The sequence below is a fragment of the Anabrus simplex genome, chromosome 9 (assembly GCF_040414725.1).
Source record: "Anabrus simplex isolate iqAnaSimp1 chromosome 9, ASM4041472v1, whole genome shotgun sequence".
Lineage (NCBI taxonomy): Eukaryota > Metazoa > Arthropoda > Insecta > Orthoptera > Tettigoniidae > Anabrus > Anabrus simplex.
The window spans coordinates 25589947-25616241 of NC_090273.1; the positions used below are offsets into that span (position 1 = coordinate 25589947).

General features: G+C 40.6%; 1 protein-coding gene across 1 annotated transcript in view; it reads left to right on the top strand.

Annotated features, from left to right (window-relative positions):
• The first annotated feature begins 353 nt into the window (after positions 1 to 353).
• Positions 354 to 26295, top strand: part of bark (protein bark beetle) — a 223768-nt gene continuing 197826 nt past the window's right edge. The window contains exon 1 of the mRNA XM_067153381.2: positions 354 to 710. Within this exon, the coding sequence (XP_067009482.2) occupies positions 354 to 710 (357 nt within the window). The remainder of the gene's footprint in view (positions 711 to 26295) is intronic.

Sequence of the window (26295 nt, forward strand, 5' to 3'; positions counted from 1 at the left end):
GTGGTGGAAGTGGGCAACAAACGAATAGTTTTAAATGCGGACGTCAAACGATGTAAAACACGGATAACGAATGCTGACAAGTGGATGGATATTTAAAAGAGAACGTGTGATAGGATGACGGTTGAACGTCCAGGATAACAAATGTGTGTTGTGAGATGCTCAAGTGTTGGAGGATGTTGAAGAATCAGTGCTTGGTGTGGTCGAGATTTACGTGAACGGTGAGAGTGAATCTAGCGGTCCAAGCGTGTTCTATTTAGATTTATAAATTAATTAAATAAATACATTTATTTTTTAACATGAGAGTGAGGAAAAGTAAAGCATACGTCAGAAATATATCGAATGTGAAATTTAAAATGTGCGCCTCAGTGAATTTGTGGACCACAATTCTTGTATTGTTATGTTTACTCCACTGTTTTGTTGTTGGTGATGACAGTGTTATAGACGATGAAGTTGAAACGTTTCTTGTGGAGGACAGGACAAGTCGTCATAGTTTGGTAACTTCGTACGCGCCGCCACAAAACGTTACTGAATTAAAGGGCGGATCCATCGCGAATAGACAGCTGCGGTTAGGAAGGGATCAGAGCCCGTACATATTTCATGAAGACTTAATCCTAGAAGATACCGGAGAATTAGTGATAGATCCTGGAGTCGAAGTGCGGTTCTCACCGATGGTTGGTCTCATCGTCCGAGGAGGAATAATTTCTGCAAAGGTAAGATTGCAAATTATTTCATAATAAGAAATCTTTTATAGAAATATTGGGCCGTCATAAAGAGAGCTGTTTTCATATTGAGAAACGATTTTCGAAAGGCAAAAAAAAAAAAAAAAAAAGAACTATTCTGTTATTATTGACACATTGGTCAATTGTATGAGGAAGAATAAACAGCGATTTCAAAGTATATACAGATATTAAAAGTTGAAGATTACAATAAATATACCCGTACGCTCGCCCTAAATTGTCCGCGTGAAGGTTAGTTGGATCCTCCTTAGGCAGCTCTCCTGTTGTATAAGTTGGTATAACAGATGAGATTTAATCCCTATTCGTGGTTCAGTGTCATGATTTTCTGGAGGTCCGGCAAAATTTACTTTCAGAAAGCGGAAGACAGTCAGGCACAGACTTGTTTCAGTTCCCTATGAAGTTCGTAAACAACCGTTCGGAGTGGGGGGTTCAGATTGTTATCTAGTTGGCTGTGCTTGTCCAAGGAGACCTATTATTATTATCATCATCATTATCGTAGTCTTCGGTTCAGAGGATCCCAGGTTCTATTCCTGACCGGGCTGGGGATTTTAGCCGTACCTGATTAATTCCGACGGCTCGGGGACTGGGTATTCGTGTTTATCTTAATACAAACCTCTTCATGTATTCACGACACACCTCACCACTGCTATCATAAAACACGCAATAGTGAATACGTCCATCAATATGGGATTGGCATGAGGAAGGCCATCCGGTCGTAAAACTGGGCCGATCCTACATTTGCAACATCTATCGAACCTGTAACCGTACTTTAGTGTGAGAAAAGTGGCAGATACAGAATTATTTGTAGTAGTATTGAAGGGCGTGCTGGTAAAGAGGTCTGACCACTCTGTTCCCAATCCGAGCGCCATGGGTTCGGATCCCGGCGACTTTGAGTGGAATATTCGTTTGCAGCAGCGTGATGCGACAGGAAATTCGTCTAGCTTTAAATGTGTGGCTAAAAATCCGAGCCTGGTTGCTGCACCGACCTCACATTAACGGGGAAATGTGGAATAATAATAATAAGAAGAACAACAACAACAATAAAACTCTGCTGGTAGCACTCGATTATTAAAGTACCTGCGTGAGGAGTTTAACACGCACGTTGAGAGGTAAATAATATAGATTAAAATATATGTTTCTTAGGGATAAACGAAGAAGTGTATCATGTTAGACAATAAATTAGTTTATAAAATATACACCAGCGTTGGGAGACCGAATAGCTCCGAGTTCGGAGAACAAGTAGCTGACCAGTAGATTTTGGACAGGGAACATGAGAGGGAGAATAGACTAAACTCGTTACTCTGTGGTTGCCATAGTTGCCCTTATTCCGGTTCAGTTCTTCGCTCCACGTGAATTGTCCATTAGCACTGCGCATACATGGGAATTTTGCAGCTATAATAATAATAATAATAATAATAATAATAATAATAATAATAATAATAATAAATGAAATTGTGTATGGCTTTTAGTGCCGGGTAGGCGACCTGCGCGTCGCGATGAGGATGAAACTATGATGAAGACGACACGTACACCCAGCCCCTGTGCCAGCGGAATTAACCAATGATGGTTAAAATTCCCGACCCTGCCGAGAAACGGGACCCCTGTGACCAAAGCCCAGTACGCTAACCATTTAGCCATGGAACCGGGAATAATAATAATAATAATAATAATAATAATAATAATAATAATAATAATAATATGAATGAAAAATGAAAACCTACAACCTGTTTTCCAGTCAATGACCGGGGCAGGAATGGGATGAATGAAGCCCCCAAGTTGCGACAACGATAGAAATTGTGCCGGCTGCCGAAGCCTGTCGCACTCCTCTGGGGCAATGATTAATGACTGACAGATGAAATAAAATGATATTGGAGAATGTTGCTGGAATAAAATACGACAAGGAAAATCGGAGTACCCGGAGAAAAACCCGTCCCACCTCCGTTTTGTCCAGCACAAATCTCACATGGAGTGACCGGGTTTTGAACCACGGTATCCAGCGATGAGAGGGCGGCGTGCTGCTGCCTGAGCCATGGAGGCTCATAATAATAATAATAATAATAATAATAATAATAATAATAATAATAATAATAATAATAATAAACGCAGACACTACCTAATCATCTACGTAATGTGAGTGAAGAAAGTCGCATTCCACATTGTTTGCCCAAGATTGGATCAGAACTATTAACTTTCGCTTACGAGCCAACTTGCAGTACTCGTCTCAGCAACCACATCTCTTGTGCTCGGAGGTAACCTGGCGTTCTCGCTGTCCACCTCGGGGGCGTGGAGGGCTGTCTGACCCGTGACTCTCCATTTAGACACTGGGGGCGACAGCACTCGCGCTGCAACAAGACAGCTTCCAGAGTAAAACCAACATGCTTGCTCCAAATCATGCAAACAGCTACTATGTCTTCTATTCGAAGATAAAAGTTATTGTCTCGTTAAAAACATTGAGCACTCACGTCAGAGTTTATGATCGCTTCATGTCAGAAAAAATGATGATCGACTGAAAATTTCTGTCATCTAGTACAGGCACGTCCCGTAATCATGGGAACCAACTTTACTACACAATGCCTTTCATTCTTCTTCTTCTTCTTCTCTTTCTCGTGCCTTGTCCAGTCCCCAAGACGTTGTTGATGAGGAGTACTCTTCAATCTCTCCTGCATACTCCTTTCAATTTTGCTTTTCAAAATGGGTTGAAAAAAATTACATATTCATCACGTAACACAAGCATTAGATATATGCAATTTTCCTGAATTTAATATTTGTTAGCAGTTTTCCTTTTGCAGTTTGCTGTCTGTAATACCTGTCCATTAGTGGCATGTTCATTCCACGAGACGTTGAGCATTCTTCTCTGAAGTCATAGTTCTAGAGCTTCGAGTCGTTTGATGGTGGTCTGCTTTAATATTCAAGCTTTGATCCCATAGCGGAGAGTAGATCATACATAACAGTTAAACATACGCTGCTGAAGTTTAACATTTATCAGAATATTTTTTGTAAATGGGGTATTTTCCCTGGTGGTAAATTCACAAGAGTTATTGAACGAATGCACATCTTTTGGGAAAGGGTTAACGATGTCCTTTGGTAAGCTGTTCCATTCTCTCCCCATTTCCCCCCAGATATGCCATTGACTTAATAGTATTTCAAACTCATGATTTAAGGTGTCATTACGTCGTACAGTTTTCATTGTCTTGAATGTTATTCTTGCAATTTTTATACGGCTCTTAATTTCCAAGTCTAGGTTCAAATCATCTGTTATCTAACAACCGAGATATTTACATTTAATCACTTACTGGATTTGTTGGCCTTTATTTCCCTTTTTATTTTGTTTGCGCCCATTTACGAATGTTTCAATACAGGTCGGTGTGGCGTTTGAGCAGAAAAATCATAATCTTGTGCAATTTCAAACAACGTTTGTGTTTCGAGTTTCTCGTGAAGCCGACCAACCTTGACCTCGAACTCGCCGGGAAACGTATCCGCCTTGCTAGATTTTTATCTTCCAGATGTGCTTTTATTTTAAATGAATAGGTCCGTTGTTAAGTTCCTGTTTAAATTGTAAGTGTCGCTGTTGGGCGAATTATATGAAGATTAACTCATGGCTTCTTCTGTAAAGTGTAATTTATTACTTTCTAGATATGAGTATGGTGAAATCGCTAATGGATGTCATAGAATTGATCAATTCTCATGAAGCTTGTATTATGGTTCCTTGAAACATATTAAAAAGCTGAATTGTCTGTATATAAAATTCTATTTTTTTTTTTCTATATAAGTTTTGATTCTGTTTCTCATACAGTACAGTACTTCGTTTATATCTCAAGTTAGGCATAAAGTACGAAAGTAGGTTTAGTTGCAGTTGTGTTTGTTTTTTTGGGAATAATAATAATTATAATTTCGTGTGGCTATTTCTAGCCAGGTGCAGCCCTTGTAAGGCGGACCCTCCGATGAGGGTGGGCGGCATCTGCCCTGTGTAGGTAACTGCGTGTTATTGTGGTGGAGGACAGTGTTATGTGTGGTGTGTGACTTGCAGGGATGCTGGGGACAGCACAAACACCCAGCCCCAGGGCCATTGGAATTAACCAATGAAAGTTAAAACCCGGCCGGGTATCGAACCCAGGACCCTCTGAACCGAAGGCCAGTACGCAGACCATTCATCCAACGAGTCGGACGGTTTTTAGGAAAACGTCCGAAGATAATTTTGCGAAACTCAGTTGTATTTCAGTTGCGAGAAAGGAGGATTGTAATTTGGGTTCGATAGAGAGGTAGTTTATTTTAGACCTTCTTCTAAACTCAAATATCTCTGTTAATATAACCCCGATCTAAAAGGTGTAGTTAACAAAAAAACTAGAAAATGTAATTGTGTGTTTTTGTGTAATATAGGCTACCATTTCTTTGTTCAACAAATAATTTTCAAATTTTCCAATGATTAGTATTTTTGTTAGAAATATGAGGTATTATTTTCAGAATCCTAAAAGCAAACACGCTTGTAATTTTATGTGACTGTAAATATCGAAACCATGGCTACGGCACCTCCAGTTCGACGTTGAATCCGGACCTCAAGGATTGTGTGGAGACGCCATTTAGGATGCTCGAGTGTCAGTTTCGATTTCCGTTTTACTCTACCAGAGGGTCAGACCTCATCCTCTCTCATTTCTGATTAGATCTGTGTTAATAAGTTTGATTGCCTACAGTAGTTGTAGTTCCCCTTAAAACAATAATCACCGAGCTCGATAGCTGCAGTCGCTTAGGCCTAAGTGCGGTCAGTATCCAGTATTCAGGAGATAGTAGGTTTGAACCCCACTGTCGGCAGCCCTGAAAATGGTTTTCCGTGGTTTCCCATTTTCACATCAGGCAAATGCCCATCGTCGCTATAAGACCTATCTGTGTCGGTGCGACGTAAAGCAACTAGCAAAAAACAATAATCACCACCACCACTTTGCGATTTATCGTATATTAGGGCGACTTACTCGAACCTAAGTTTGAGACAGATATCAGTGAACTCAAATATGATCATATCTAGAGGCATGCTATTTTTGCAGTAATTTATGTACGATTTCGCGAAGAAAATGAAACAGTTTTTCGCTTTATTTCGCGAAATAGATCTCGCCCCATCACTTGAAATATTATTCATGAAAAGCTTCAACAGTGTGATTTGTGAATTATATATGTGAAATGTAGATATAGAAATAGCAAAGATATTGATCATTCTTCATTATCCCTTTATTATAGCCCTAATTGAGATTACATAATAAATGATCATAACGATTACGCCCTCTTATTCACTCTTTACTTCGTGAAATTTAGGCCTAACATAGTACCGTGAAAGTCGTCGTTCGACCCCTCTTCGCAACTGATTCTATGTTCACTTTATTTATTTTACCTGAACCAGAATGCCGTTACAAATCTACGAACCTTTCGTATACACAGTCTATGGAACAATATGAAAAGATGGGAGTACATCTAGTAATAGATGTCATTAAGGATTTCCGAGAATTTTTGCTTTTGTGGGGTGAGGTGACACTTGACAGCTATGACGACGTTCGAAACACTTCACGAGCTTAGAGGCCGAGGGCATACAGTGCAAAATATTTGTATCAGGTTACTTAAAAAGAATCCCTCTGCAGCCTTTTCATCCTATACGGTATATTATAGTCATGCCATTAAGAAATTTCCTTGAACTGATGAATGATTTTCTCTCTGCTGCTTATCTTCACACACGTTACTTTTGAATACAATCTCAAGCTCGTTATTGTCTATGAATTTCACAATCGTTTTGCACTTATCGGAAAATAAGTAAGTTTCACTTTAAATTAACCTTTCGCTTTAATTCGCAAAAGTAAAATCACTATTTTCTTAACCATAATCATGTCATTCGTTAAGATATCTAAAAATCGCCTCAAAATATTTTTGTCGCGTTTGTCGGTGATGCGAAAAAAAGTATGCCTCTAATTAATATCCAAGTAAGAGTGTAGTTGTGTAAGGTACTCTGGGAGATAACTGTCTTAGAAACTGCTTTCAAGTTCTTCGTGATGTGATTCAGATGAGATAGAACCCCTTTGCTATGTGATCTTGATTCTTTCAAGGCACTAGAATGAAAGCAAAATGTAGGTGAGTTAGAGGGCTGGAAAAAAGCTAAACTAATGAAGCCTCTTGTTACAAATATTACTACTTGAACAGTAGAATGGCCTGTGACAGCAGAAACAATATAGACCTTTGTGAAATGGGGACATTAACAATGATATTGCAGTACGTAGTAGAATGTCGTTTCAGAAGGTATTCGTTTGCAGCGTAGTAATAAACAGAGGTGAAATATGAAGCGTTCTGTTAGAAAAGAAGACTTGGAAAGTGTCCATGTCATCAGAGAATGGCGGGAGATTAAAAGGTATGTGGGATCAGAAATTAGGGGTACAGTTAACTGATATGGTTGGAAGAGAGAATCGTTAGCAATGTTTGGACTAGAGGTAGGCCTATCTCGTGAGACAGTCAAGGCCGTGATTTGCGCAGCGACTCAGCGGCTGTCTTTCCACTCACAAGGAACATTCGTGAATGTGCCTGGCCTATATTCATCTCTTATTTATTTATAGGCATAAATGATCCACTAGATGGCAGTAACGCAGGTTTCAGCTGCCTATAATCACCCGTCAATTTCAGTTCTTCAACAAAACCTGTTCGTGATTCCCGATAAACACATACCGCTAACAACCATTCCACCTGATGCAGCCCTCTTGTATACTTTCTTCTTCTGTGGAAGAAGTTCACTAAACATTTTTCTGAGTAAGTTTTACTCGACAACAGTGATATTGACCTCCAGAGCCGTAACGCTATCATCCACCTTCATGCTCTTATCCATAATATTTCTTCTAAATTCATCTTTTTACCATCTTTTCAAGACCTAATTACCCGTTCGAGCACCACACACGCACAAATTGTGTTCTATCATCATTTTGTAACTATATCCCCCCCCCCCCATTCTGCCGATCCTGGCTGCGCTACTGATATTCACATATACATTAAGACAACACTGGTATATATTCGATTATTTCTTTCGTGGTATGTGTTCTTTCACATTTGTATTTAGCAGACTGAAAAGCCTAAAGGTTACTTATTAAAAGTCCGACTCGTTGGCTGAATGGTCATCGTACTGGCCTTCGGTTCAGAGGGTCCCGGGTTCGATTCCCGGCCGGGTCGGGGATTTTAACCTTCATTGGTTAATTCCAATGGCCTGGGGGCTGGGTGTTTGTTCTGTCCCCAACATCCCTGCAACTCACACAACACACATAACACTATCCTCCACCACATTAACACGCAGTTACCTATACATGGCAGATGCCGCCCACCCTCGTCGGAGGGTCTGCCTTACAAGGGATGCACTCGGCTAGAAATAGCCACACGAATTTATACTTATTAATAGCTAGACTTCCATAATTTTCGTTCATTAATCTATACATCCTTTTCTTCCCCCTTCTTTATAGGTGCCATTCCTCATCAAGGGAATTAAATCCTGCTCCGAGTTTGAAAACCTAAATGTGAGAAAACTTTTGTAATAAAAAATGAAATGAAGTGCCGAGAGTGTCCGAGGACAAGTTCGGCTCGCCAGATACAGGTCATTTGATTTGACACTCGTAGGCGACCTGCGCGTCGTGATGAGGATGAAATGATGATGAAGACGACACATACACCCAGCCCCCGTGCCAGTGAAATTAACCAATTAAGGTTAAAATTCCCGACCCTGCCGGGAATCGAACCCGGGACCCCTGCGACCAAAGGCCAGCACGCTAACCATTCAGCCATGGAGCCGGACACTTTTGTAATGAATGATGTGATTGGCAACCGGCATTTAAGACTGTCTGTACCCGAGGGACTCGTGCCACTGGCAAATTCAGTACCCGTTTTCAAAGTAAAAATGTGTGCGCCCTAGCTGAAGGAAAATTAAACGTACAGGTATACATACTGCAGCATTAAAGCGCAACCTCCTGATTACTTCTATATGTGAAGTGAAGACGGAGAACAATTCGGAAGATTTACTCATAATTTCGTGTTTTCTGGAATCTTTTTTAAAAATTGGAAGAACTTCCGAAATTTCTGTGAATTTGGCAGCATTGCTACGGACCTATGACCCGAAAACCAATATCCACACGTGTAGTTATTGACTACCCTCTCTCACCCTTATCCATTAAAAGGTCAGAGAGGGAAAAATATATGTACGAAGTTGCTGTCAAAACCACAACAAGGGTGGTGGAGCAGCGTTGGAGTAGTGTAGGAGGATTTAAAGGACGATATACATCGTGAAAGGGTCCAACCCTCTCTGAGAGGGGGACTTCAAACCCATTTCTTTCATACATCATTCAGCCTTTTGTTATTTTCTTCCGTTGTGTTCTCAGTGCCGTCAGGATGTGTGTACGGTATTATTGTAGATATTCAGACTGCTTGTAATATTCGTGTGACAGTGCGTCGTATTGCTGGTGAAGATGATAGTATGTAGTTGCTGTTATCGGAGTTGAATAGTCTATTTTAAGAACTGTTAGACATGTTTTCGCTGTACTGTCCTTTACTAAATAGTATCATATTGTTATTACTATTATCCTACTCCTTGGATGAATGGTCAGCGTTGAGGCCTTCGGTTTAGAGGGTCCTGGGTTCGATTCCCAGTCGGGCCGCGGATTTTACTCACGCGCGATTAATTATTCTGACGTCCGGCTCCATGGCTAAATGGTTAGTGTGCTGACCTTTGGTCACGGGGGTCCCGGGTTCGATTCCCGGCAGGGTCGGGAATTTTAGCCACAGTTGGTTAATTCCCCTGACACGGGGACTGGGTGTATGTGTCGTCTTCATCTCATTCCATCCTCATCACGACGCGCAGGTCGCCTACGGGAGTCAAATCTAAAGACCTGCACCTGGCGAGCCGAAGTCCTCGGACACATCCCGGCACTAAAAGCCATACGCCTTTTCAATTATTCTGACTCCGGGAGTGAATGTGATCATAATCTCGGGATCTTAAGATCTGCTTGGGATCCCACCTTAGAGACGTGAATTTTTATTTCAAAAATATAACTTTTGTTAGTTGGGATTTGAACCGCAGCGAGAATCATATGACTTATCTCTTAGTCAGGCGATACGCTAGAAGATTTAAAAAATCGTAAAAATGCCAAAATGAAAAATACACCTGTGAAAAGCTTTGGCAGCATAAAAATAAAATAAATAACAGTTTATGTTTTTCTTTTACAAGTTGCTTAACGTCACACCGACACAGAGAGGTCTTATGTCGACGATAGGGCAGGAAAGGACTAGGAATGGGAAGGAAGTGGCCGTGGCAAGCGTAGAAAACCATCTTCAGGACTGCCGACAGTGAGGTTCGAACTCACCATCTCCCGAATGCAAGCTCACAGCTACGTGCCAAACCACGTGGCCAAATTTATCTGGAAAGTCCATACTCCAGACATTAACAGAAAGTAGCACTAGAACATAATGCAGGGTATGGCCTTGACCGGTGCCACTGAGCTCCGAGGAATTTGTTATTTCTGCTCTTCAAGGTAATGACTGATTAGGGTAGGTCAAGAGAAGTAAGAACTACAGTACATTTTCTTCTCAAATCCAATGTCGTAGCATTTTTTGCACATTCACATTCAAAGTTTGCCGCATTTCTAGAAATCGAATAGCAAAATGTGACTGAGACTTAAAACCCTGCTATCAGTTACCACATTCCCAGTTCAAATTTCACGAAGCGACTTCGAAATCGCGGCAATCTTCCCTTCTTTCATCTCTGTAGGGCATCAGAGTGACTTCTTTTGTGCTGCAATTCTTCAGTTCACCCGTCCTCGTACGACCTTGTCTTGGCAAGACCTTTCTGTATGCAGTACCGTTCTGTTTTTTTCTGCCACATGGCTACTTGCCTGCTTTGTGGTCCTCATGGTGGGCGGGTGGAACATGACCCCGTTACACTCCACAATACTCGACTGTCAGTTTCAACGCTTTTGTTACCGTTCGTCCTTCAACCATCACAATATATGCTGAAATATCGTAGAATGTTAATGGTTGGAAGTAGCGATACCTGTCTAGGATCCGCACGCGGCACATATCAAGTTTTTCCGCCACGGATCTGGTTTCTCCTCTTCTGTTCCCGACTGACTTCTACCTGTATCCAAGTCAGTTCTTGATACAGCCCCATTCATACAAAAAGAAGCCAACTTTGAGGTTTGCAAACCTCTGATTCTAATTATCAAATTTTATGTCGAATATACATAACGATTCAAAAGATTGCGCAGAAGGGTCGACATAAAACAACTTCGGAGAAGATAGGATAGGACAAGATAAGAACGTGTAGAACTACAGTATAGTAGGACGAAACTCTATATCAGGATACACCTAGGAAAATCAGGCAAGATATAATGGACATTTTTCCCGAAGGGCTGTACATTCCTAGAAAATGCACTCTGTACACAAATAATTATTTCAGTTCAAAATTATTTGGGGCCATTTTCTGATTAAATAAAGGCCAATGACACAAACCCTTGCGCTCATATCTCTTTATTTTATTACGTAGATTTTTAAAAATTGGTTAGCTTTTGGCCTGGAAATACCACCATAAGTACAGGATCTGAAAAACAAATTATGTGTAAGATAAATAAAACTCTGTAAGGCACTTAACACTATGTCAGTTACACAGATTTTCTTTTAATAACGCTATGTCACATACACACATTGCTTGTCCTCTTTGGTCATTAATTCAAGCTATAATTAGGGAGACTGTTCCTTTAGTTTCTTTATATTCGGAGGTCCGTACCCTTCAGCAATTTTTGAATGACGGAATAGACTTTGTTGCAGTTTGTATTTAGTAATGTGCTTATGCTTGTTGGGAGTTGTTTCGTGTAGTTTCATTGAATTATTTATGCAATCTTCTCGCTGTGGATGAAATCTGTTGCAATGAAACAAAGGATGACCAGGATTCTGAAACGATACACCGCCACATGAACAGAATAGTCAGAAACATTTAAAAGAACAGGTGAGTGTGAAAGCTGCCATGATTAAAACGGATCCTGACTATTGATGTGATGTATCTTCTGCGGTAATTCCACTTGGAGAACCAGGGTTTCTTCTTCTTCTTACAATTTGATTTACGTCGCACCGACACAGATAGGTCTAATGGCGACGATGGGATAGGAAAGGGCTAGGAGTGGGAAGGAAGCGGCCGTGGCCTTAATTAAGGTACAGCCCCAGCATTTGCCTGGTGTGCAAATGGGAAACCGCGGAAAACAATCTTTAGGGCTGCCGACAGTTGAGTTCGAACCCACTATTTCCCGAATACAAGCTCACAGCTGCGAACCCCTAACCGCACAGCCATCTCGCTCGGTAGAAGACAATTTAACAAGCTCGATTAGGCCTATATTGTTTATGAATAGTTTTTGTTACCTTTGCAATGATTTCCCATTTCCATGAATTCACTATTCCTTCTCTTGGGGATTGAGTTCGCGCTTAGTTATAACAGCAAGCATTGTACATCGGGCTGCCATGTACAAAGAATAACGCCGCTTGATGAAGATCAGGAGCAGTCTTGTGAAGAAACGCGTGTCTTGTTTAAGCAATGAGCTCATGATGATCTGGCTGGCATTTATACTCATTAAATAGACATAATTAGTGTGATTAGCTGCCACCCCCAGAGGCCCGGGTTCAATTCCCGGCTCTGCCCCGAAATTTGAAAAGTGGTACGAGGGCTGGAACGGGCTGGCCAATTCTTGTTCTCTTCCGACCGCGACGGTATTAGCTTTGCGATGTCTAGAAAGTCCTTCAATTTCACACACCTTTTGGCCCTGCCATTTCCTTTGCTGTTACCTTCGTTTTTCGAAGAGTCTGATCTCGCCTTTTTACCCTCTGTTTAGTGCACTTTCTAAGGTTCTAGAGAAGATAATGCATAAACAAATTGTTAAATACTTGGAAAAACATTCTGTACTTGATCCCTTACAGTCTGGTTTTAAGAAAGGACACAGTACTGCAACTACACTAATCAAAATCACAGATGACATTAGACGGGCTATGGACGAACGAAAACTGACTATACTTATCCTTCTAGACTTTAGCAGTGCGTTTGACACTGTAAATATATTGTTAGCTAAGTTACAAAAACTTCACGTGGCTCATTCTGCTATTCAGGTCTTGGGCTCATACTTCAAAAACAGACCACAGCGAGTTGTATCAAACATGAAGACTACAGAATGGAGACTAAGCTATCTGGAGTTCCCCAAGGATCTATTCTTGGACCTCTTTTATTCTTAATCTATATTAATGACATTTCTTCTCATCTGAACGACTGCAACTATCGCCTTTATGCTGACGATCTTCAGATATACTCACACTTTAAGGTCCCCGACATTGACAAAGCAATCCACCATATGAACTCGACTTTAAATTCAATTAGCTCGTATACTAAATTAATCGTATACTTAATTAATCCGAAGAAAACGCAAGCAATCATAATAGGACAATCTAGACTTTTAAATACGCTAAACATCATACAACAGCCTAACCTCATGCTCTGTGGTGAAGCTATACCTTTTCAGAAGTCTGTGAAAAACCTAGGCGTTGTCATGAATGACACATTAAACTGGAATGACCATATAACAAGTGTCTGCAGAAAAGTATATGCATCTCTTCACCCCCTAAAAATGAAACAATCCATTCTTCCACACAGCATGAAAATAAAATTCAAACTCTCATTTTTCCAATAATTTATGACTGTGATGTCGTATTAACCGATGCAACTGCAGAACAATCTATGAAACTTCAAAGGACGATGGACTCTTGCATACGATTTATATTTTCTTTGAACTTTAGGACACATATTTCCCCTTATTATGAGAAGCTATCCTGGCTGAAAATTGATCAACTAAGGAATTTACATACTGCGACACTAATTTTTCGACTTCTGAACGAATCTACACCTGAATACCTATCCTCACATTTTAACTTCATCTCATCTATCCATGGACATAATACCAGATCGACTTCTACCCTTATGATACCGCTTAATCATTCATCTGTATACAGCCACTCTTTCCAAGTGTCTGGGGCAAGGCTATGGAACACACTCCCTGTCAGTATACGTAATAGCACTTCAACAGTCTTATTTAAACGGTCTTGTCGAGATTTCCTCATAAATACGTGACCAGCTTGTATGAATGTTAGTGTGTATGAGTGCAAGCGTGATTTAGAACTATTGTTAGGTGATGTAGATGTAGATAGGCTAGATAATATTAATCATTAAAAATAACAATTATAATCTGTTATAATATTATTCCATAAATTTAGGTAGCTCCTAGGGACTGTTAATGTTATTTTACCAAAGTATGTGATTATGTACTGTACGTAGTGGTTAAGTGTAAGAGAGGGCCGTGAGCCCTAACTTCGCCACATACAAAGGCATAAAATAAATAAATAAAAATAAATAATAGGGGTGTTTGCCCAGTTTGACTTCTTCTTAAAACAATAACCGCCACCATTGGCCTATTCGTGGTTATTATTATTATTATTATTATTATTATTATTATTATTATTATTATTATTATTATTATTATTATTTTATTAATTCAAAGTAATTCAAATTCATATACTTAATAATAATAATAATAATAATAAACACCAAGGTCATGTGCAACCACTGCAACCTCCAGAATTTGAGCACGAAATTTGGCACAATCGATAAAGTAACTGAGTTCCGATATTTGGGAGAAATTGTAGTACCAACAGGAAAAGAACAGAAGGCCGTCGAGGTCCGCATCCAGAAAATGAAGAGAACCCTCGGCCAAACGCAAAACATTTACAACAAAAATAGCTTCTCAGTCGTCACCAAAATTCGACATTAATAATAATAATTTCGTGTGGCTATTTCTAGCCGAGTGCAGCCCTTGTAAGGCAGACCCTCCGATGAGGGTGGGCGGCATCTGCCTTTTGTAGGTAACTGCGTGTTATTGTGGTGGAGGATAGTGTTGCGTGTGGTGTGTGAGTTGCAGGGATGTTGGGGACAGCACAAACACCCAGCCCCCGGACCATTGGAATTAACCAATTAAGGTTAAAATCCCCGACCCGACCGGGAATCGAACCCGGGACCCTCTGAACCGAAGGCCAGTACGCTGACCATTCGGCCAACGAGTCGGACAATTCGACATTACAACACCGTGATCAAACCTGAAATACTCTACGCGAGTGAAACACTAGATCTCCACAGAAAAACAGTACTCGAAGACATCCTGAAAGAGGAACGTAAAATCATCAGAAACATTTTCGGCCCAAAACTGACTGACGAAGGATACCGACTGCAATCTCGTACAAAAACCGAGGAGCTCTCAAACCTTGCGGACGACATCAGAAAAAGACGCCTGGAATTTTACGGATACATCAAACGCCTTCCAGAAAACAGACGGACAAGAATCTTACAAGAGGCAACATAAAACACCGAAACAAATAGGTGGACATAGGAAATCCGCCAAGACCTGGAAAACTCAGGAATCAAAGTGACCGACATCGCAGACCGAACCTGCTACAGAACGAAAGTCAGCAGTTTGGAAGTAGTCAGAGAGAAACCACAAGAAGACAGGAGCCAAGGGGACAGAAGAACGAAGAAGCACGATGAGAGAAAAATTGAAGGCTGTCTGGCAAAGAAGGAAATGCACAACTTCTAAGTGAACTTTGCGTGATCAGTTTTATGGTCTTTCTTGCATCTAATAATACATACATACATACCATACATACATACATACATACATACATACATTTTTATTATAGACCGTTATGCCTTTCAGCGTTCAGTCTGCAAGTCTCTGTGAATTTACTAACAGGCGCCACAATCCTCTATTTGTAACTAGCTCTTTGACCTCATTTAGTGCTATGCCTCTTATCTTTAAATCGTTAGAAACTGAGTCAAGAAGAAGAAGTAGTAGTAGTAGTAGTAGTAGTAGTAGTAGTAGTAGTAGTAGTAGTAGTAACAACAGTAGTAGTATTTTCCAGTTTTTCGTTATAAATTTACTTTTCACTTCCTCCAATATAGACTGATACAATTGACCTATCTAAATTTCTGTTTTCCGACCCTTGTTAGTTTATGTAAAGATTGAAGATGATGTATTAAAACAGCGGGAAACGATAAATTGCCTGAAAGTTACCTAATGCAGTTTGTAATGTTTAAAAAAAGTCTCGCTATTAAAAGAAACTGTTAAAAATTTATAAGGAGTGGCATATTAGGATTTCGTTTCAATTTCCATAATTGAGTAAGACTTATGTTTCCTTTATTATTTACATATTTTACGCCCACATCGGAGCACTTAAATCAATACATTTGAGTTAATTTCTTCTTTTTCTTCTCCCAGAACTTTCTCATCCTCTCCGACCTGGAAGCCCTTTGTGTGTCCGATATAGTACATTGTTTCCGTTCAACTGTTTTTAGTTCGAGACTTATGCTTTTGTTCTTCAAAATCCTCTTCTCTTTTCTGTCTTTGATTTGTTGCCGAGTTATACCCAATTCTTCCAAATCATCCTGAATTCTTTGAACCAATTATTTTTGATTTTTTAAAGTAATCAAATAGTTGTTTCAATATCCTGGTGTCTGGTAATCTTGATATGTGACAGGAAAAGGAAATTCTTCTTTTACGCATTGTAGATATTATTGATTAACATTCACGATAGACAATGTTGTAAGGCAACAATCACCACTGTCCATCAATTTGGTGTTTTTTATTAATAATTGTTCTAAGAATTCTTCTATCAGTTTTCTGCAATTTGTCTGTTGTAGATTTTACATTTAATTTGAATAAAGTTTCACTAGCGTACGTTGCCTCTGGTTTAACTATGGAATTATAGTGTTTCAGCTTAGCGTTTATCTTTACATTAATCCAGGGAAACTGAACAGAGTTATCAGACTCCCTTTTCTTTTAATGAAATCTTGCAGTTCTGTGAAGATGATCTAATTTACAACGTACTTAAGCATCTGAAATCGTGCCATCTTTGTTTCATCCAGTATGCGCAACAAATGAGAAGAAAACAGTGTCATCGGAGAGAGTTGAGCCGAGAGGAAGACTTTCGCTTCAGGCACTCGCTATTGATTCATGCACTCTAACCATGGAACAATACTAAACACAGATTCGTTGTGTGATGACAACTATTGTTCTGTTTTAAACTTTCTGTAACTTACCCTCTTCCGCCTCTTCATATCTATTTCTGTAGTTAATAACGAGACAGACACACGCACACACAGAACAGGCTACGAGTCGTGAAGCTGTTAACTTGCATTTGGGGCATGCTTCGATCTTCTTCCGGGATTTCCATGATTTCCCCTTTTCATCTCTGGCAAATGTTGGGACTGAACCTTCATTAACACCACAACCGCTACGTCCCTAGCTCTAGTCCTTTCCGATTCCAGTAGCGCCGAAAACCTACCTGTGTGTATTTCTTGACATACTCTCAAATAAAATCATACGGTTTCACTGCAGTCTGAAACGCTCGCGTTAACGTCGCGTTAGAACTTAAGTAACGTTAGAACTGGAGCTATAGTGCAGAATAATGAATCCATACATCTCCCCGATAACTCTACCACAACAAAAAATAATAATAAATGATTTAATTCACAAGTAGACTGGATTGAGTGTCTGACGCCACGATATACAACCGCTGTTATACACAAGAGTTTATAACCCTTCAGAAGCACGTTGTAGAGCAGTCAAAGCAATTACTGAAAGAAAAAAAAAGAATAAATGCAATACCAGTGAATACAAAATAAGAAATAATACCGGTACTTTGGGAGTGTCTATAGACTTCAAATTTTTAAAGTCTTAATGGCTCACATGGCCCATATGCGCTCTGCGTCGAACATGGCCAGTTGTTACTTAATACCCAATTCATCCTCTATTTGTTGTTCGTTTTGGTGGTATTGATTTTTGCAACTCTGCTTTATGGGAACCTTGTTTTCAAAGAAACGACGATTCTGATGACTTGGATTTTTTCCGAATTTTTTATATTGTTGAATAAAAACCCTAATTAAAGAGAGTCTTGAGACCTATAACTTAATTCCTCACTCGTTTCTTGATGTTTTCAATTTTAGAAGTTAGGCCTACAGCACTTCAAAGTTTCGGATTAACATTCGTAGTCTGTGATGACATCCCATCTACAAATATGAATTCGGATGAAAAGTGTTTACTTTTTAAAATACGACGCTATTGCTTTGTGGAACGCCGTTTGTTTCGTTGAGCTCGGATGTAAATGAAGGGAGGTGTGAGCGTTTGAAATTACCTCTGGTTTCCTAACGCTGCTAGAGGCTGTAAATGGGGTGGAAGCTAGGGTTGTATGTTTTAAAACTGCTTTAACACGTCCAAAACCAAGTGGACTCCCGTACAGAAGGATGAACACCAATCTTTGTATCGCTAATGCAAATATAAATTCGTTTCTTCTTCCTGCGGTGGTGCAGGCGCACCCCCATGGAAGTGAGCTGCATGTACTCTACCTCTTACTCACATACCAGCCTCTCTGTCAAGCTGAAATTTCTGGCAGAACCGCTAATCGAATCCGAATCTCTGAGGACGGCAGTTAATAGCACGAACCGCTACGCTTCAGAAGTGGACATCGTGTAGCTAAAAGCAACTGATTATTCTCCTACAAGTGGTTGAGTGTTGTTTTAAGGGACAAAACTACGGAATGTTCAACCACTCTTTACGTTGTTCGTACGAGAAAGAGAAAATAAAGATATCGAGTACAAGATACAATTCAAGAAATGGGTGACCGGGCGAGTTGGCCGTGCGGTCAGGGGCACGCGGCTGTGAGCTTGCATCCAGGAGATAGTGGATTCGAATTCCACTGTTGGCAGCCCTGAAGATGGTTTTCCGTGGTTTCCCATTTTCAAACCAGGCAAATTCTGGGGCTGTACCTTAATTAAGGCCACGGTCGCTTTCTTCCATCTCCAAGGATTTTCCTATCCCATCGTCGCCATAAGTATCTGTGTTGGTGCGACGTAAAGCCACTAGCAGAAAAAATGCGTGAAAATGAAATGCTGGTACTCTGGGTTTCGCTATAATTATACGGATGGGATCAGAAGAGGATGGGAGGTTGGAGCACGAGAAACAGCCTCTAGTGGTAGGAAGGGCCGATTTATATATTGTTGTGCTGATTGTGACCAGTAGCTGTTGTTGCAAATGAACGCGAGGACTCACTGTTTGGTGCAATTTCATGGATTACTCATAGATAAGGAAAACGCGACTGATATATGCAAACGATCTGGTGACGCACATGATTAAGCAAGTGAAAAAAAAAATAAGGAAAGAGAATAACGCAAATTCGGTATAGGCAATGAATCTGTGTCTGGCCGCCTTTATCCCGAATGAACACTAGGCCTCAGGGTCTCTTAACTTGGGATTGTGTGTTGGCGACCATGGGGTCCTTAGCTGAATCCTGGCATTGCTTCCAGTTGTGGCAGACTACCCAGTTTCATCTATCCTATCCGATCTCTCTTGGTCAACGCTTGTTCTTTTCCGTCTCCGATTGTATTAGAGCATTCGAGGCCTAGGGAGTTTTTCGGTGTCACTCCCTTCGTGGCCCTTGTCTTTTTCTGACCGATACCTTCATTCTTTGGATCCCTTCCAGTTTTTCCTCTGTAATGTTAGTAGAGAATGGTTGCTGAGTTGTACTCCCTCTTAAAACAATAATCACAACCAATCTTCATATGTGGGTTAAGGTTGGAGACCTCGTTTCTGCAATTTTGTTTGCAGGTTCCTCGTAATTGCAAGATAATAACGGCGTGTGGCCTGCGGAGAGGCCTGGGGCAGGTCTTTGGAGATGGCGCCTATAGGCACGCACACCCATCCCCTAGCCATCGGAATTAACCAATGAGGTTAAAATCCCCGACCTAGCCGGGAATCGACCCCGGGACCAAGGGCCAGCACGCTAACCATTTAGCCATGGAGCCGGACAGAGCAAGATGAAAAGCTCAAAGAACAACATTATTTTTTTACTAATCAATAAGATTATTATGAAATCCAATTTATAAGTTGTAACTGGTGCTTTTTTGTTTTAATTTTCAACTGTTTGACATTTTTTTCGTTCTCCTGTAAAATTAGATTTATGTTACACCCGAGGTGTCCATTCTTTTAATCGACGGTATGAACGAGCAAGGAACGAAATAATAATGTTACTAAATAGGTTGCTTTTTAGCCGCTCTATAACTGACTCCAATTCTCGTTGTTACCCTATAGTTACGATTGTCCGACAGTCAAGAGAAGAGACAGACTTCGCATAGAAATCCATTGGGTTCACCAGTACCCAAATCTGTCTACCGGCAGACCTGAGAGTTTACTGCTCCGAGAATGAACTGTTAAAAGCACCGTAATCTTTTAATTACCTCTCTCACAAGGATGTAACACAGTATGCGTATTAACCCCAGAATGACCACCAACCAGTTATTAGCATGACCCGGATTATTGTGCTAAATATGTTTCTACATTATTATTATTATTATTATTATTATTATTAGTATTATTATTATTATTATTATTATTATTATTATTATTATTAATTCCGTTTATGCGCTAGGGTTGGTTTCCCCCCCCCCCCAGACTTTACCACCTCGAGAGCGGTGTCCTGGAGCGTGAGACATTTGGTCGGGGATACAACTGGAAAGGAGGATCAGTACTTCGCTCAGGCGGCCTCACCTGCTACACTGAACAGAGGCCTTGTGGGGGATGGGAAGGAAGCGGCATTTGCCTGGAGGAGAAGAGGATGGCTGGGGAGGGAATCGAACCTTCCTTGACTTATCAGGTGACCGACTGTCTAATTTTAAATCTAGGTAATCGTAGTCGTAGAGAAAAGAATATGCCTCCTCCTGTGGTGACTGTTGATAGTTTTTGTGTTAAGGGGCCTAACATACAGTTCATCGAGCCTTGCCCGCTCCAAGGCTGGACAATGCAATGTCCATGAAAACACGAAGTCGAACTTTGAAACGTTGATGCTAGTCAAATAAATATTGTTTGATAACATATAAAATATGGACGGCGTGTGTAATAAAATATTTAAATACCGTACGTAAGAAACGAGGGAGTTTTCTTTTAATTTTAAAAGGAAAGCATTTTGAAGACAGAAGCGTGATAAATATTAAGTGAGATGTTACACGAGGCAACCTTGTAGTTCTGGAGAAAGCACATGTTAATAATATAGAACCCTACATCCCCAGTCATCGGCTTAGGAGGATAGGGCATGTTCACTGTACGAGTGATTCCATATTTCGTAGCCAAATCTGTCATAGAGAACTTTGTGCTCAGTGATATGATCCAAGGTGTCCATTTAAGATGTTATTAACAAAACAAAACAAAAACCATGGCGCAACAGTCCCGAAGGGCCATGGCCTACCAAGCAACCGCTGCTCAGCCCGAAGGCCTGCGGATTACGAGGTGTCGTGTGGTCACCACGCCGAATCCTCTCGGCCGTTATTCTTGGCTTTCTAAACCATCAGATAGCTCCTGAATAAAAATCGCTTAGGCTGAGTGGACCTCGAACCAGCCTTCAGATACAGGTAAAAATCCCTGACTTGGCCGGGAATCGAACAGGGGCCTCCGGATAAGAGGCAACCACGCTACCCCTATACTTTGGGGCCGGCCAAAGTGTTATCAACACCAGCTCAAATAAACCATGCACGTTACGCAAACCCGCAAAACTGACATCCATTTGCTGAAGTAACTTGAGCAACCAACTCTTACTGCGATTGTCGATTTGTTGCTCCAACAAGAGCGCCCCAGACAGGAAGAAGAGACCAAACGTCAAACACGAAAGCTCCCCCGAACACGTGGTCCTCCATTCTTCCAGCGCAGGGTGCATGCAAGAGTAAACCTTAGTCACCAGAGTTACACTATAGATAAAATCTAAGCTAACCATGAAGAAGATTGTTAGGGGAGATTGAACACTCGGAAACGAATAACAGCTAATATTGAAAACTAGCTGTTACCCACGGCTTCGCTTGCGAGGATTTCGTAAGTTGATAAAAATTAATTGTTCCTCGGTACTGCACTAAGACATTATCTGAAAATCACTAAAGTATAAAAACTCGCCGAAAAATTGCATTTCATTTATCCCAGGATCACTTTGTAAACCACGTGTGTGGCATTGCCTTTTGGGGCAAAGACGACCAGGCTACTGGCAGAGCTAAACCTGGAACATGCGACATGGAACTCTACATGGGAGAAACAGTCATCTTTTAAGTCGAAAAAAAAAAAAAAGGGATTTCTTTATTTTTTTAAAGGATATTACAAATACTAATATTCACGTCCGTAACATGGTAAGTTTATGGGATAAACTGTAGATATACTCATTTTAAACACTTCCCTACTCCTTGGCTGAGTGTTCAGCGTTGAGGACTTCAGTTCACAGGGTTCCGAGTTCAATTCCGGGCTGAGTCGGGGAATTAAATCGCGTGTGATTAATTGTTCTCGCTCTGGGACAGGTTGTTTGTGTTTGTCCCAACACTCTCCTCTTCAGATTCACTCAGCACACCACTTTGCCAACCACAACAGGAACACCCAATAGTAATTACATCCCTACACGCAAGGTTGGCGTCAGGAGGGGCATCCAGCCGTAAAAAAGGGTCAAACCCCACATTTGCAACACAGTTCGCACCCGCGACCCTACAGGTGTGGGAAAAGCGGTAGTAGAAGAAGAAGATACTAATTTTTAAAATTCACTCGCTTTTTATTATTTCACCCCTTAAGTGGATTTTCCGAAATAAAGTGTTTTCATTTATTTTTAAAAGATATTCCAAGTACCAATTTTAACTTCTGTAACATCTTCAGTTTCTGAGATATATGTATCTTCATATAAATAATTCAACTACTTCCTCACTTCTTTTCACCCCTCTTAAGTGGATTTCTTGAAAACAAAAATTTGTGTTCTTTTATTTTTAAAGGAGATTCCAAATACCAATTTTTATGCCTGTAATATGTTAGGTTTTTGTGATATGTTGTAGATATCTCGCTGCTGTAAGAATACTGGAGTTGACGTTGCCATGGTTACGGCAGTTCATTTCTTTATCCGATTCCTAGAGCAGGGGTAGTGTGGTACTAATATCTCCATAACGGTTGGTTTTCGGGCCCATAGGGCTTACCGAGTTTTGTTCTTTGCGTCAAGGGCCTTAAAATGAGCTTCGTCTCGTCCTTGTACGACTAATTCGATTTCACCTATATTAGCCTATTATTTTTATACTTCCCCCGTCGGATAATGAATTTAATAAGAAACTAGAAGCCTGCCTTTACAATTTGTAAATTTTTAATAGTTCCTTCTTTCTGGTACTCACCATATTTCCCCGTGTACTCATTCGTGATTTAAGTTTCTTTTTTTTTTGTTTTAAACATTGTCTTTTGCTTTGTATTACCGTCTGATATCGTAGTGAATTTTTCATTTCCTATAAATTGTAAATGGTATCAGATATAATTTTAATTTTGTTCTTTTTCTTTTTTTGTTGATTTTTAACTTTGTTTTTGTTAAACTTTAACTTCATAGATACAGATTGTTAATGAATGTCAAGAAGGTACTTAATTGGGTGTAAAACCTGTGTACTTTCAGATAAATAAATAAATAAATAAATAAATAAATAAATAAATAAATAAATAAATAAATAAACAAATAAATAAATAAATAAATAAATAAATAAATATTTAAATAAATAAATAAATAAATAAATAAATAAATAAATAAATAAATAAATAAATAAATAAATAAATTGCTTAGAAATGCAGTTAGTCTCTCATTTATTGAGCGTAGCGGATTTTGTATAGTGTTCATTGGTCTCAGGACTTCCTCATTCGTAACATATACTGTCCACGGTAGGTCCCCATGTCAAAGGTTTCAACTCTACTTTCTGTAGCCTCTTCTAAACTCCAATCTTCTGCATCATACAGATGCATAGTGTAGTGATTAGTGTGATTAACTGCCACCCCTGGAAGCCCGCGTTGGATTCCCGCCTCTGCCGTGAAATTTGAAACGTGGTACGAGTGCTGGAACGGGGTCCACTTAGCTTCGGAAGGTTAGCTGAGTAGAGGGGGATTCGATTCCCACTTCAGCCATCCTAGAAATGGTTTTCCGTGGTTTCCGACTTTTCCAGGCAAATGCTGGAGTGGTACCTTAATTAAGGCCACGGCAGCTTCCTTCCCTTTTCCTTGTCTATCCCTTCCAATCTCCTCCCCCCCTCCCCCTCCCAAGGCTCCTGTTCAGCATAGCAGGCGAGGCCACCTAGGCGAGGTACTGGTCTTTCTGCCCAGTTGTATCTCCCGACCCAAGGTCTCACGCTCCAGTACACTACCCGTGAGGCACTAGAGGAGGGACAAACCAACCCTGGAGGGTAAACGGATTAAGCAAACAAAAGCAAAGCAAAGTCACCTCCGTACAGGCCATGAAGGCCCTTGGAGGAGTGGAAGGTAAAGGCTTCCACCATTGTTAACCTCGGCACTTGATGGGGTAGAGTGGTTAGCTCTACGCCCGGCCGCCTTTGCCCCCAGGAATTAACCTGGTACTCATTTTTGGTGTAGGCTGAGTGAACCTCAGGGCCATATGCACCTCCGGAAGTGGAAATCTCGTTTCATAAATTTTTTACGACTTCCTGACGGGCGAACCGAGCACGCCTTTACTGCCTCGGCCAGGCAGCCCCTCAAACGGATTAAAAAAGAAAGGAAAGAAGAAAGAAAGAAAGAAAGAAAGAAAGAAAGAAAGATGTATTAAATTTACTGATTTTTTCTTTCCATTGTTTCGATTCCACAATTTGTTGAATATTTGTTTTTAATTATCATTACTTAATCCGTTTACAGAGGCGGACATATTTTTTAAATGTTGATTTAAATACGATCTTCCTGTTCCATCCATCACTGCGTTGTGCGGGTTATTGCAGAGCTGCCTATCAAACCAGCCATGGCCCATGGCTCAGTTGTCATGCCTAGCTTCCAGTTTTTCTCTGATATATCAGTTTTGAACCTGAACATTTGTTGCAACTATTATTTTTCGTAGTTAGATTAATATTGGTATGCAAATTCTTGTTTCATTGTGCTGCCGTTCCTGGGGTGTGAGTGAGTTAAAAGGTATTGCTCCAGTTCATATTGGGAGACTGAAGTACTTGTGTTATCATGACGATAAGATTAGGTGTGATAAGTTCCGGAGTTCAAACAGTATGAAGCAAGACTGAATGTCTATGTTATCTATTTAGTTCCTCATTCTGTAGTGATGAGCTGTGTAAAAAGATAAACGTCTCGTTAGTAAAATATTTTTTTCTTAAAATCACTCATTGTGGATAACACGCAGGTTAAAATAAGTATAGTTTTAAGGTCGCACAATTGAAAGGAGAAAGCATTTCCCACCTCCAAACGGGCTCATACGTTGTAACAAGAACACTTAAGACTGGTATTGTTTCCATTTACTTGTGTCAGATTCCCCTTTTTCAACTCACTTGCCCAAACACCCTCAGACACCTCTTGTTTTCGTCTGACTGACTGACTGACTGACTTAGATTTGTGAGGCCTAAGGATTTCTTGTTTTCCCGTTCTGCACGGGCCTTTTTTCTTTAGCTGCTACCCTTATTCTTCGAAGTGCCAGAACTTCTAATTTCCCTTCTTCACTGAGCAGGTTGGCTACGGTGTAGAACTGTAAACTTGAATTTGGGAGATGTGGGTTTGATCTCCGAGAGTTGCCAGCTCTGAAGATGATTTCCCTGTAGTTTCATTGCCACGCCAAGGAAGTACTAGACTGAACTTTAATTAACACCACAACCTCTAGCTTCATAATTATAGTCGATGAATATTGCGAGATGCTGTTAACCTCGTTGTTTTCTCCAATCATTTCCCCCAGTAACCCTTCCTCTCTCCACACAGCTAGACAGCATTTGAAATGATGTTTTTAAAATTTTATAATAGAAAACATGGTAGCAGAGCCTTAACCAAGTGACCAGTGCTCAGCCCGAAGATCTGCGGATTACGAGATAACGTGTGGTCGGTGCGACGAATCCTCACGACCGTTATTCTTGGCTTTCTAGACCGGGCCCGCTATCTCACCGATAGATCCCCCTCCGTGTGGGGGCAGTAGAATAACACCCACGGTATCCCTTGCCTGTCGTAAGAAGCGACTAAAAGGGGCCCCAGGAGCTAACTAGGGAGTGTGGGTTGGCGACCATAGGGCCCTCAGCTGAGTCCTGGCATTGCTTCCACTTACTTCTGTCAGGCTCCTCACTTTCATCTGTCCTATCCGACCTCCCTTGGTCAACTCTTGTTCTTTTCCAATCCCGACGCTGTTAGGTTTCCGAGGGCTAGGGAATCTTTCATTTTCACGCCCTTAGTGGCCCTTATCTTTCTGTGACCGATATCTTCATTTTTCGAGGTGTCGGATTCGTTCCATTTTTTCTCTCTGATTAGTATTACCGTATATAGAAGGTGGTTGCCTAGTTGTACTTCCTATTAAAACAATAATCACCACCACCACCACCTATCGCCAGTAGATAACTCTTCGTTTGTTTTCATGTAGACTGAGTGGACCTCGGACCAACCCACAGATCCAGGTAAAAATTCTTGACCTGCCC